Source organism: Cetorhinus maximus, chromosome 4 (genome assembly GCF_964194155.1).
Source record: "Cetorhinus maximus chromosome 4, sCetMax3.hap1.1, whole genome shotgun sequence".
In the NCBI taxonomy this organism is placed as follows: domain Eukaryota; kingdom Metazoa; phylum Chordata; class Chondrichthyes; order Lamniformes; family Cetorhinidae; genus Cetorhinus; species Cetorhinus maximus.
Genome location: NC_135882.1, coordinates 2667235 through 2681089, shown reverse-complemented (window position 1 = coordinate 2681089; position 13855 = coordinate 2667235). Strand labels below are relative to the sequence as shown.

Sequence of the window (13855 nt, the reverse complement as noted above, 5' to 3'; positions counted from 1 at the left end):
ATCTATCCCCACCATCCCTATGGGCATCGCTTTCCAGATCACAACAACTCGCTGTATAAAAAACATCCTCCTCTCCCCCTCTGGTTCTTTTTTGTCGATTCTCTTCAATCGGCATCCCTCTGGTTACCAAGCCCCCAGCCGCTGGAAACAGTTTCTTCCTATCCCCTCCACAGGCACATTCTGTAGGTCAAAGACATTTACCCAAGTCATTTAAAAAGTGGCTCCAATCCCAATCACTATGGGCGGGATTTTCCAGCCCCACCCACCGCCAGGATCACACGGCCGTGCCGAAAGCCGATGGACTTCCGGCTGGGCCTCTGCATCCCCACGGCAGGGCCGGGAAATCCCAGCCTGTAACAAGTTTATTTTGATACAATGTTGCAAATTTAACCGGATACAAGCCGGAGAGTGCGACACCTCAAACTTAAACAGTGGCTGATGTTTCCCTCAAATCCAGAATGTCCTAGAAACCCATGCCCTAGATTTATTTTGGTTCATGGGATGTGAGCATTGCTGGAAAGCAAGGCATTTATTACCTAATTGTCTTTGAGAAGGTGGTGGTGAGCTGCCTCTTTGAACCAGTGTAGTTCATGTGATGTAGGTACATCCCCATACCAGGTTAGAAACTAAATGAAGCCATTCAGCTCAAGTTAAACGGTCAGTATGGAAATCCCAGAAGAGAATATTCATTCCAAGAAATTAATTTGGTTCCCACAGTGATAGGAAATTCAAAGAAACCAAATGTTGTTTCCTTACTCCCTTCTAGTAGCACCCAAAACACAGTGCAGTGCAGAGGAAATAGGCCTTAATCATTTGCTCCCATTTTGCTCCTGAATAGTTCTGCAACTCAACTTCCTTGATGGGCTGTACATTCATCCTTTCTCATGTCATCCCAGAATAGCCAATAAGAACTTGAGAAATAGGAGCAGGAGTAGGGGTGTATGTGAGGGCAATGTGCTCCATTGTCAAAGGCTTTCAGCTGGATAATGTGTAAAGACTATGGGACCAACACTCCATGGTGAGCCTTGGATGGAGTGCCTGCTGGGAAACAGGCTCAGGTGTCCCCTCCTGGGACCTCCACTGTTGAACTGTGCCTGTCTGTGAGGTCAGGGGACACCCTTTTGTTAAAATGGTGATGGCAGCTTCCCGCTCCACCAGGGACACATCTGGTCCACCAACCCCCACCCCCAAATCCCGCTTCACCTGGAGAGATTGGGGGGGGGTTCTGGTGAATGAGACAATGTCTGCTTGAGGGAAGAATGGTTGGGGTCTTTCAGAGGGCTGCATTCACATGTTACTTTTGACAAATTTCTTGTCTTTTCCCTGGGGGGTTCAAGCGGCAGCCCTGACCATTGCCCCACCTCTACTTCCTGCTCCAGGTGGGCCCCACAACTGCTGGTGGCCATCATCTTACGCCTTGTCTCACTAGGCCTCTGATTGCTGATCCAATGCTCACTGGAACCAGGTGTAGCTCCAGACTTGAGTCCAGAGTCCAAAGTCCAGGCCAGAATCATTGCCTGGAGGCCAGAAGAGGGGAACACTCTGGAATATTAGCAGATTTCTCATACAGATATATGCCTTAGCAAAACCTATTAGCTTGATTTATTTTCTTCTTCTACTGTAGTTTTATTGCAACGTTGTAAAAATACTTTGTTAGTTGAATGTGCAAAAGTTTTGTTTGCTAGCTAGTATCAGGAGGCAAAAAAAGACCTGATAAAGAATAAACGGCTGTAAAAATGTCATCTGGCTAATTCGATTGAAGCATCTACTGTGGCCAGTCAAGTCTCTGGGCTCGACACAGAGCAGTGATTCCACATCAATAACTGAAAATACAAACCTGCAAAGATTTAATCCACCCCATCATTTAAGTGTTCCCTCAGGATCACTGCACACTGTTTTATCAGCCCTCCTCCTTTTTACAACAGCCCCCACATCCTTTCACTGCCCACGGATTCCGTAATATCGTCCATCTCCGTTTTAATGTTTCAGTCCTGCATCTAAAGGAGCTCGGACTTGATTCTAGCTCGCTCATTGTGAGAGGGGACGTCCCTATAGAACCTGACTTGATGTTTGAGCTGGTCACAGAATCCTTATATCCCCGAGCCACTGAGCTAGAGGCCCAGAGCAGGTCATTGCTGCATTACCTTCAGTAAACAAACCCAGTGCAAAGTAATTGTTCCTCCAGAGTTGCGTTTTCTTTCCTCTTTCATTAAGAGGGTTAAATGCCCCTGCTGGTGTAGAATCGGGTGATAGAAATGATGGCTGAGGGGAGACTGGGGGGTCGGTGGGGGGGGAGTGTGGGGGCAGCTAATGGGTGAGCGGTTCTTCGAGAGGAGGGTCATGGTCCATTCCTTGAGGTAGGATTGTGGCAGCGAGTTCGTGGCTGGGTTTTATCTCATTTCTGCCCTTCAAACCATCCAGAAAAGGCAGGCAGTGTTCAAAGGAAAATCCAGGCCCGATTGTCAACCCCAAGTCAGGGAAACTAGGAACTGTGTTCATGGGAAGGGGGATTTGATAGAGAAGTTTAAAATTATGAAGGGATGGGACTGGGTGGATAGGAACATTGTTTTCAGTGGTGGTTGGGTCCAGACTAGGGCATAGATATAAAACTAAGACAGAGATGAGGAGAAGATGTTTGTACACAGGGGGCTGTGAGGTTGTGGAATTCACTACTGGAGTTAGTGATTGATGCCAACATTGATATACTGATTTGGTAGGCGGTGAATGAAAAGGGGATGAAGGAATTTGGGAGCAGGGTCGGTACATGGGATTAACATTCTAGATCACGTGGAGGATGAGCACTGCTTGGACTTGTTTCTGTCAAGATTCGGAGTGAAATTTTCTCTATCCTGCCTCAAAAATGTACCTCAGTCCCAACCTCGATCCTTTTCTCATCCAACTTTTACATTGTAAACTGGTGTCGGGGAGGTGGGGGGGCCACGAAATTGCATTGAGAGCCTGACTGATTGTTTTTTCTTCCCTATGGGAGAGCTGAGGCTTTGCAGAGCCCCATCACTTGGTCTGCCTGCAGATAAAGAGGAAAAACTGGAGACACTTAGCAGATCAGTGTCTGTGGGGGGAACTGAGGAGTAAATGTTTCAGTTGTAGACCCATTCTCATCTATCCTCTCCACGGATGCTGACTGACTGATGGAGTGTTTCCAGAATTTTCTGTCTCTGTTTCAGGATTTCAGCATCTGCAGCATATTGCTTTTTACCAATATCAGCTACTCACTGGATAAACCTGATGATTAGTTGAGACTAAAACTATCTGAATACAACCAAGGAAGATGGTTGTGGTTGTTGGAGATCAATCATCTCAGTTCCAGGACATCACTGCAGGAGTTCCTCAGGGTAGTGTCCTCAGCCCAACCATCTTCAGCTGCTTCATCAATGACCTTCCTTCCATCATAAGGTCAGAAGTGGGGATGTTCACTGATGATTGCACAATGTTCAGCACCATTTGCAACTCCTCAGATACTGAAGCAGTCCACGTCCAAATGCAGCAAGACCTGGACAACATTTGGGCTTGGGCTGATAAGTGGCAAGTAACATTTGTGCCACACAAGTGCCAGGCAATGACCATCTCCAACAAGAGAGAATCCAATTATCGGCCCTTGACATTCAATGGCATTACCATCACTGAATCATCCACAACCAACATCCAGGGGGTTACCATTGACCAGAAACTGAACTGAACTAGCCATATAAATACTGTGGCTACAAGAGCAGGTCAGAGACTGGGAATTCTGCAGAGACTAACTCACCTTCTGACTCCCCAAAGCCTGTCCACCATCTACAAGGCACAAGTCAGGATGAGTGCAGCTCAAACAACACTCAAGAAGCTTGACACCATCCAGGACAAAGCAGCCCGCTTGATTGGCACCACATCCACAAACATTCACTCCCTCCACCACCGACGCACAGTGGCAGCAGTGTGTACCATCTACAAGATGCACTGCAGGAACTCACCAAGGCTCCTTAGACAGCATCTTCCAAACCTAATACCACCTAGAAGGTCAAGGGCAGCAGAAAGATGGGAACACAACCACCTGTAAGTTCCCCTCCAAGTCACTCACCATCGTGATTTGGAAATATATCGCCGTTCCTTCACTGTCCCTGGGTCAAAATCCTGGAACTCCCTCCCTAACAGCACTGTGGGTGTACCTACATCACATGGACTGCAGCGGTTCAAGAAGGCAGCTCACCACCACCTTCTCAAGGGCAACTAGGGATGGGAAATAAATGCTGGCCCAGCCAGTGAAGCCTCATCCTCTGAAAGAATAAATTAAAAAACTAATATTCATTTCAACATCCCGTTTAATTAATATCAAATAATAACAGTTGGAGATTCACTATTTGGTGCAGAGACAGGTTTGAAGTGCATTGTAGTCCTGAAACGTTACAGAGCCAAATAGGATGTGTTTTTCTATCTTTGAAGAGGTGACTGGGGTCCACCCATCTGAAGGGAGTGTGGAAGGAGGAACTGTCCTTACTGTGACTGGGAGGTTCTTTGATGAAACAGACGCTCCTGCCAGAGTGACTGTCGGAGGTATGTACAAAAAAAATGAAAGAACTTGCATTTCTATAGCACCTTTCACCACCTCAGGACATCCCAAAGTGCTTTACAGCCAATGAAGTAATTTTGAAATTTAGTCACTGTTGTAAAGAAGGAAATGCAGTGGTCAATTTGTGCACAGCAAGATCCCACAAATAGCAACGTGACGCTGACCAGTAATCTGTTTCAGTGATGTTAATTGAGGATAAATATTGGGCAGGACATCGGGCAGAACTCCCCCTGCTCTTGACCAATAGTGCCATGGGATCTTTTATGTCATTAATATCTCATGTGAAAGATGGCACCTCTGACAGTGCAGCACTCCCTCAGTATTGTACTGCCAGTGTCAGTCTGGATCAGGTTCTCAAGTTTCTGGAGAGGGACTCGAACCCAAAACCTCTGCCCCAGATGTGAGAGTGCTGCCCACTGCGCCCCAGCTGACATGGCTAACAGCCAGTTTGTGGGATACGCTCCATTTATTTACAGCATAACCCTGCGATTGGTGGACCAGGCAAGGTAGGAGGAGACTCTCAACTCCACCTAGTGCTTCCCTTGAGCCTGGTCCTATTTTCTAACACCATTTATAATGTGTTCATTAAATATAGATACAGTTCTGGGAATGTGGTTTATAGTCTGTGATGTGAACTAATTTTTATTTGAACATATTATATATATTTATTTGGTCATTTGGAGTGAATCCATTACACTCTGATCAGTAAATAATTAGAACTTGCTCCCATTTCAGAAAGCAGCTATATTCACACTATACAAGGAACTAAACCCATTCTTCTAGTTTTGGTGCCTATATTTTGTTTTATTTTTCATTTTTCACACAGGTCAGAGCTGTGAGGTTCTGGGCATCAATACTACTCAAATAACCTGTCGGACTCCAAAGGAAGTCAATCTTCCCAGAACAGTTTTTCCAGGTGCCGTTTATCTTTGCTCATTTATCATTTTTATTTTTGAATTTTAATTTAGTATCTACGTTAGACAGTTTTTTATATATATATATATATATATATATATATATACTGAAAATTGATAGGACTACATATCTGCAGGGAGACGTGTTAGAAACACAATGTGATATCTCACTTGCTAGTTTCTTCAACTTAATTCATGCATTTGGCATTAAAATAGATCTATCTATTGTGTTCTAACTGCACCAGCACATTCTAACTCAGGGACAGCTCACTTGTAAGTAAACTTGGCCTACAGTGGAGGCTGGGATGTCTGATTGATTATTTTATGGTAGAAGGAGTGATAGGGAGATTCTGTTCATTTGTTCATTCTCGTTAAATAGAATAGTTTGCACATTTAGAATCAGCTTTATCCCACTGGGGCAATATTTAGTTTGTCTCCTGAAAAGGAGAGGATTTGGAAACAGAAATCGCTCCCACACCCATATCCAAGATGTCTGTTGTTGCAATCCCCAGCTTTCCTTACCAAGCACCGGGTCCCTGTGTGCGGTGATCTGCCCACTAATTTCTCCAAAATAACCTAGGGATTAAACAGATTGTTTTACTTTTAAGGTTCAAAGGCAGTCAATGATACCTAAAATCAAGCGATTGTAATCGGGACTTTCCAGAAAGAGATTGCTGTTCACCGACAATAGCCGGTGTGTTTCTGGAGGCTCCTGTTGGTCTCAGAGATGATAGGTTTTAAACCCCTCGCTGAGCAAAGAGTGAACATAAGAAAATGAAGGAGAAAAACAGAGCAGCTAGTCCACTGACCCTGCCCCAGACTGTGCTACTTATATATCGCCTGACCCCATCCATCAGCACTAAATATTCTCCTGGGAAAAATCAAAAAGAAAAAAATAAATCTTAAGACAATTGAGGAACAATACCTCCAAAGTGATCAAATTCCAGGGGACCACAGAGGCACCTTCCCCTAATGCTTAACCCTCCTATACAGTCAGGGAAAGGCTTAGGGAACAGTGATCATAATATCATGAGGTTTAGTTGGCTACAGAAAAGAACAAGGAGCAATCTAGTGTAAAAAAAACTTAAATGGAGAAAGGCTAATTTCAATGGTTGTGAGAACATATCTGACACGACTAAATTGGAACCAAAGATCGACAGGTACAAATGTACCTGAACAATGAGCTGCCTTTAAAGAGATGACAGTTCGAGCACAGTTGGGGTATGTTCCCACAAGGGGGAAAGGTAGGGCAAACAAATCCAGAGCTCCCTGGTGACAGAAGAGATAGAGGGTAAGGGGAAGCAGATAAAAGGTGCATGTGACAGATGTCAGGTTGTTAAAACAAGTGAGAACCAGGCTGAAAATAGAAAGTTCAGAAGGGCGGTGAGAAAGGAAATAAGAGAAGCAAAGAGCGAGCATGAGAAGAGACTGGCAGCCAACATAAAAGAGAATCTGAAAGTCTTCTATACACATATAAACAGTAAAAAGGCGGTAAAACAAGTTGGGCTGATTAGGGACCAAAAATGGGATCTATGCATGGAAGTAGAGGGTGTGGCTGAGATATTAAATGAATACTTTGCATCTGTCTTTACCAAGTAAGAAGATGCTGCCAAAGTCAGAGTGAAAAAAGAAGTAGTTAAGACACTGGGATTGGCTAAAAGTTGATAAAGAGAAGATATTAGAGAGGCTGCCTGTACTTAAAGTTGATAAGTCACCAGGAACAGATCATTTGCATCCGAGGATACTGAGGGAAGTAAGGGTGCAAATGGTGGCACTGACCATAATCTTCCAATCCTCCCCAGATACAGGAACGGTGCCGGGGGACTGGAGAATGCAAGTGTTACCCCCTTGTTCAAAAAAGAGTGTAAGGGTAAGCCCAACGACCACAGGCCAGTCAGTTTAACTCACATTCAGAAATGATATTCCGGAACAAAATTAACAGCCACTCAGACACAGCTGGATTAATGAAGGGAAGCCAGCATTGGCTTTTTAAAGACAAACCGTGTTTAACTAATTTGATTGAGCTTTTTCATGAGGTAAAAGAGAGGGTTGATGAGGATAATGAAGTTGATGTGTATGTGGACTTACAAAAGGCAATTGATACCGTGTCTCAATTCAGGCTTATCAGTGAAGTTGATGCCTAAGGAATAAAAGGGACAGTGGCAGCATGAATACAAAGTTGGCTGAGTGACAGGAAACAGAGAGTAGTGATGAATGGTCATTTTTTGGGCTGGAGGAGGTTTATGGTATTATTTCCAAGGGGTCAGTATTAGGACCTCTGCTGTTCTTGATCTACATGAACAAGAAAACATAGACAGGCTGGTAGAATGGACAGACACATAGCAGATGAAATGTAACGCAGAGAACTGTGAAGTGATTCATTTTTGTAGGAATAACAAGGAGAGGCAATATAAAATAAACTCTAAAGAGGGTGTAGGAGCAGAGGGGCCTGGGTGTATATGTGCATTAATCATTGAACGTGGCAGGACAGTTTGAGGGAGTGATTAATAAAACATACAGTATCCTGGGCTTTATAAACAGGGGCATAGAGGACAAGAGCAAGCAAGTTATGATGAACCTTAATAAAACACTGGTTCAGTCTCAACTGGGGTATTGCGCCCAGTTCTGGGCACTGCACTTTAGGATGGATGTGAAGGCATTTCAGAGAATGCAGAAAAGATTCATGAGGTGATTCCAGGGATGAGGAACTTCAGTTATATGGATAGATTGGAGAAGCTGGGGCTGTTTTCCATGGAGAAGAGAAGGTTGAGAGGAGATTTGATAGAGGCATTGAAAATCATGAGGGGTCTGGACAGAGTAGATAGGGAGAAACTGTTCCCATTGGTAGAAGGATTGAGAACCAGAGGGCACAGATTTAAGGTGATTGGCAAAAGAGGCAAAGGTGACATGAGGAAAAGCTTTTCATGCAGCGAGTGGTTAGAACTGGAACGTACGGCCTGAGAGTTTGGTGGAAGCAGAGTCAATTGAGTTTTTCGAAAGAGAATCGGATAATTATCTGATGAGAAAAGAAATCGTAGAGCTACAGGGAAAAGGTGAGGGGGGTGGACTAGCTGAGTTGCTGTGGAGCTAGCATGTATATGATAGGCTGAATGGTTAGAGATCAGAAGTAAACCAATCTATAATTCTGCAATTCTAATAATGATGTAGACTTTAGTGTACAGGGCACAATGGCAAAATTTGTAAATGACACAAAAATGGGAAGTAATATGAACTGTGAAGAGGATGGTGAGGAAGAAGCCCCATCTCTGAGAGCAGTTCTCCAGCCACAGTCATGCCACAGGGAGCAGTGACCACTGCTGGGAGTGCATCTAATCCCAGAAAAGGAGGGACTGGGGGCCCAGGTTCAGGAATTTCACTGGAGCCAGGCTGATACTAGCAAGGGGTGTGCGAGGCTGGGGATTGCAGTGCAGTGGGGTGAAGCATGGGGGGTGGGGGGGGTCCTCCATTGGGCATAGGGTGCACACTAATAGACAGATCAAAGTACTCATTTCATCCCTCAGCAATGCCCTCTGCCTCTGAGCGTAAATCCTCTTTTTGGTCCCTAATTGACCTCACCTCTCCTCTTTTTACCCTTATACTATTTCTATGCCTATAGAAGACTTTGGACTCCGCTTTGTTAGCTGCCAGTCTCTTCTCATACTCTCTCCTTGCTTCTCCTCTTCACATTTTCATTTCCCCTCTGAACTTTACAAACATACGAATTAAGAGCAGGAGTAGGCCATTTGGCCCCCTAGCCCTGCTCTGCCATCTAATATGATCATGGCTGATCTGATTGTGGCCTCAACTCTACTTTCTGACCTACCCCCAATAACCTTTGACTCCCTTGTTAGTCATGAATCTATCTATCTCTGCCTTAAAAATATTCAATCACCTCACCTCCACTGCTCTCTGGGGAGGAGAGTTTCAAAGACTCACAACCCTCTGAAAGAAAAAATTCCTTCTCACCTCCGTCTTCAATGGGAACCCTTATTTTTAAACTTACTTATATTCAGCCTGGCTCTCCCTTGTATTATCAACCTGGCGTCTGTCATGTTCATCCTTTTTCTGCTTCCTCTTACTCTCTACCCTTTTTTTGTTAGCTGAGGAGCTCTGGATTTGTTTGCCCTACCTTTCCCCCTCATGAGAATGGACCTTGACTGTACCCAAACCATCTCCTCTTTAAAGGCAGCCCATTACTCAGTTGCCAATGGACAGATCTGTTCTCACCACACTGTAATTGACCCTCCTCCAATTAAATATCTAGATTGTTCCTTGTCCTTTTCCATTTGGTCAGGACTCTGAAGAATGACTCTTCACAACATTGTCCTTTTTTGATAGGTTTTCTTTGGTGAGAAACAGATTCAACAGTAAAACCAACCATAGAACACAATCCTGTGAACAAGCTGTCTTCAACTGGGCAAACAGAACAGATACATTGTCAATCTGAATGACATTGAGAAGTCTGCTCCCCTGGGTACAATTCCATCTTTTACCTGTGCTCCTGCATTGGGAAAGGCTATGCCTGGGAGCTGCTCCAAATCACTCTTTTTAAACCCAGCCTTGGATTGATCTAGCACCTTTCACAGCCTCAGGGTGTGCCATAGTGCTTTACAGCCAATGAAGTACATCTAAAATGTCGGGTCCCAGGTGTACATTTATGGACACATCTACCCATTAACGATTGTGTCAAAAATGTTCAAATAATTCCACGATGGGAGAAGCTCACTCACTCACTCACTTTTCCAGAACTGCTTCATCCAATTCAGGATCTTGGAAAGTGGGAGCCTATCCCGACAGGCAACAGGCGCTAGGGGGGGTACACCCAGGACAGGATGCGAGACCATCACAGGGCGCACGCACACACACACACACACGCACACAGACGTAAGGGAAAACTATATACCTTATTTTCTGGTCAGTTAACAAAATGAATTGCCAACTCATGAGCAAATATATACCTATCTACAGTGCAACTCAAAACAGCAGTATAGCTTCTCAATCCTGTTATTTAGTCACAATGCACTTCCTCCCTCCAGTTAGTTGTTGTCCAGACAAGTGTGTATACTGTTCACAAGTCTGTTTTTAGTTCTACATTTTAATTTATTAGTCAGTTAGCTGAGGTATGAGAGGCGTGTACTCCCACGAGATTGTTTGTTTCTGCTTGAACAAACAGATGGGGCCAATTAACAACACTTGATCCCTCCACCATCAAGGAGACATCCTTAATTAGGTGATTAGCTCACACAAGTGTAATCTAATTAAGAGTTAGCTTCAGTTCAAAAGTTCAGTAATTTTTATGCTTTTTTTCATACAGTGGCTTCCATCTTGGGCTAACAGTATTCTCTACAGTAGAGAGGGCTGAGTGCTAACCTAATGGAAGTTTCTTAAAATTATGAAAGGGTTTGATAGGGACATGGAGAACATTTTGCCATGTGTGTGGGATGTTTGTGTGGTGAGCTCCAGAGGATATGAGCCTGATGGAGATGTGAGGGTGTGTGTGAGAGTTAGTGGTGTTGTCCCTTGAGGTGTGAGGTCCCTGTGGGTGTGTGATGGGTTGGTGAGTGTGTGAGTTGAGAGTGATGAGGTGGTTGACCTACCCTGGGGAACGGATGAGATCATTCATCCTCTTCCTGCACTGGATGGCTGACCTCCTCTGTGCTTCAGTGGAGCTGACCACCACTGCCACCTCCTCCCAGGCCGGATTGGTCACTCTGGTGGACGTCCTGTGGCCAGAGCTGGGGTAGAGAACACCGCGACATCCTTCCAGCACATCCAGCAGGTGCCCCAGAGAGATGTCACTAAATTTGGGGGTTGCCGTCTTCTTTGCTTTCAGGACCACCTGTCACCTGGAGCAGTCCTGGTCTGGAGACATGAAGTGGGCTGCGCTCTGGTGTGTTTTAAATGTGGTGTCCGGAGTGAGGAAGCGCTGAGATCACAGTGTGGTGGGTAAATCCAAGCCTGCCCGCCAGTGATCTGGCATGTTCCCCGTGAATGTATTATTAATGAGGCGGGACACACTGGGAAGTGATCGATACTGTGCAAAAACCCACCATTGAGGCTGGCGGGTAAAACACCCTTTTTCCCGCCCCCCTACTGCACTTTGTGCAAATGAGGGACGATTCCACCCCATGTAATTCTAGTATTAGCATTAAACTTGTCCAGTTCCTGAAACCCTATCTGTTCACAGCAGCAAAACAGGATCTTACAGGATAGGGATGTGCCTTTTGTTGCAAAGGCCTGTCTGGATCTAAATCACACAGGACAGGTGTGTGGACTACCCGAGTGATCCTTGCAAAACAATTTCGTAGACCTTTTCCAAAACACGTTCACTGTGTTCCAGTGACAAAATCTATCTATCAGTAGAACTGTTATTGGTAGGCTAAAAAAAAAGTGTCAATTTATTCCTGCTCCTATTTATTGAGTTATTTTCATATTGGTTTAGGAGGAAGAGGATTGAAGGTAGAAACATGGCAAAGTGGCTCCCTGAATAATTTACCACACTACAATGAAAGTACTCCAGGATATTCAGCGTCCTGGACTGACGAGGCTTTGTATAAACCCTCCACACCATGGAGTCCATCTTTAACACGTTTAAGTGGGTTCTTTGTTGCTCCAGAGACTAACGATTACTGTTTCTATATCCGAGAGTGGGGCTCATTCGCATTATATTTCAGCTTAACTGGTCTCCCTCAGGACAAGGTACAAAAGCAAACACTTGCAATCGTACTTCCAAAGAAGAGTCATACGGACTCGAAACGTTAACTGTCTCTCTCTCTCTCTCCACAGATACTGCCAGACCTGCTGAGTTTTTCCAGCACTTTCTGTTTTTATTTGCAATTGTACGTCAATGTTTACTGACTCAGCTAGCCACTAACATTTAACACAAGGAGGTGCGTATTGGCAAGTGTGGAGACCTTATCATTGTGAAAGATTTAAGTGCTGAGATGTGGTACTGTACACACCTGTACACACCGTCACTCCATCAGCTCTTTGCATGGAGACAGAATGGAGAAGTGGAGTTGGACTGGTCTTGGACTGGATGGCACATTTCAATTCTTTGATAATGTGTGTCACCAGCAATGTGCTTTAACCTTCAGAAGACCTTTTCCAACCTAGTAAATGATTCAGACTGGAGTTAACAATTAACGTTTCGAGTCCGTATGACTCTTCAACAGAATTCTGTTGAAGAGTCATACGGACTCGAAACGTTAACTGTGTTCCTCTCCGCAGATGCTGCCAGACTTGCTGAGTTTTTCCAGGTATTTTTATTTTTGTTTTGGATTTCCAGCATTAGCAGTTTTTTTGCTTTTATCTTGGAGTTAACAATTGTTTGCTCTGGGGAATGCCATACAATTATTATTTGGAAAAGGAAGGTTGTAAGCTAAAACAGTTTAACCCTTAAATCCCAATGAGGGTATTTAATGGCCTTTGCTATCCATTGAGTTTCAACTCCAACTGCCAAGAAAAAGAGATGTTCTGCAGAATGGTTCTGAAAGATATAGGGAGCAATGGGGTTTGGCATCAAGTGGTAAGGGGCTAGAGGATGGCAAACACTCCAGGATCTGGGACCTGGCAGCAAGATGAGATAACAGAGGCTGGTCTCAGTTTCTTTGGAGAAAGGGGAACTTGGATTTGATCCATTAAAGGACCTTTGAAGATAGCAAGTGGGTCAATGAAAGCTGATGCACACTGGTTGATCACTTTGATTACGGATTCAGGAACTAGGAGTAATTGGGAATAAAGAAGGAATTTGGGTCGATCTGCACATAAGTTCACATATTTGTTCCTGCATCATTCCTCAGGTAAAAGTTGCCTCTAGGTCTCTGCGTTCCTGTAGAAACAATCCCCAAGATTTTGACAACATGCAGCTTCAGAAAGGGAAAGAGTGAGTATCATCCACCTGAGAAAACTTTCACATATATAATTGTAAATGTACATATGGAATTTACATTCACAATCATATTGTAATTTACATATTTAATTGTCAGTTTACATGTGTAATTTACATATAATTAGACATTGTGTTTCATTTACCTATTTAATTGAACATTTACCAGTAATTTATGCATGCCACTGATAATTTACACCTGTGATTTACATTGAATTATAAATGTATGTGTAATTTACATCCTTAATAGAAAATTTATGTATTAATGTAACATTTACCTGGAATTATATTTCAGAAGTAATTGAAGTTCATTTGAAAATAGTGACCCAAAATTCTACTGAGTGCACTAAGGGACTAATACATGACAGGGCTGGGAAATTAAATTGATAACACTTTTTTATCATTCATTCACGGGATGTGGGCTTTGCTGGCCGGGCCAGCATTTATTGCTTATCCCTAGTTGCCCTTGAGAAGGTGGTGGTGAGC

At 44.0% G+C, this 13855-nt stretch overlaps 1 protein-coding gene across 1 annotated transcript in view; it reads left to right on the top strand.

Annotated features, from left to right (window-relative positions):
- The window catches only part of pkhd1l1.1 (PKHD1 like 1, tandem duplicate 1), a 192886-nt gene that overhangs the window by 9957 nt on the left and 169074 nt on the right, over nucleotides 1-13855 (top strand). Inside the window, exons 11-14 of the mRNA XM_078539759.1 lie at nucleotides 4441-4551; nucleotides 5394-5483; nucleotides 11924-12180; nucleotides 13284-13366. Of these exons, the coding sequence (XP_078395885.1) occupies nucleotides 4441-4551; nucleotides 5394-5483; nucleotides 11924-12180; nucleotides 13284-13366 (541 nt within the window). The remainder of the gene's footprint in view (nucleotides 1-4440; nucleotides 4552-5393; nucleotides 5484-11923; nucleotides 12181-13283; nucleotides 13367-13855) is intronic.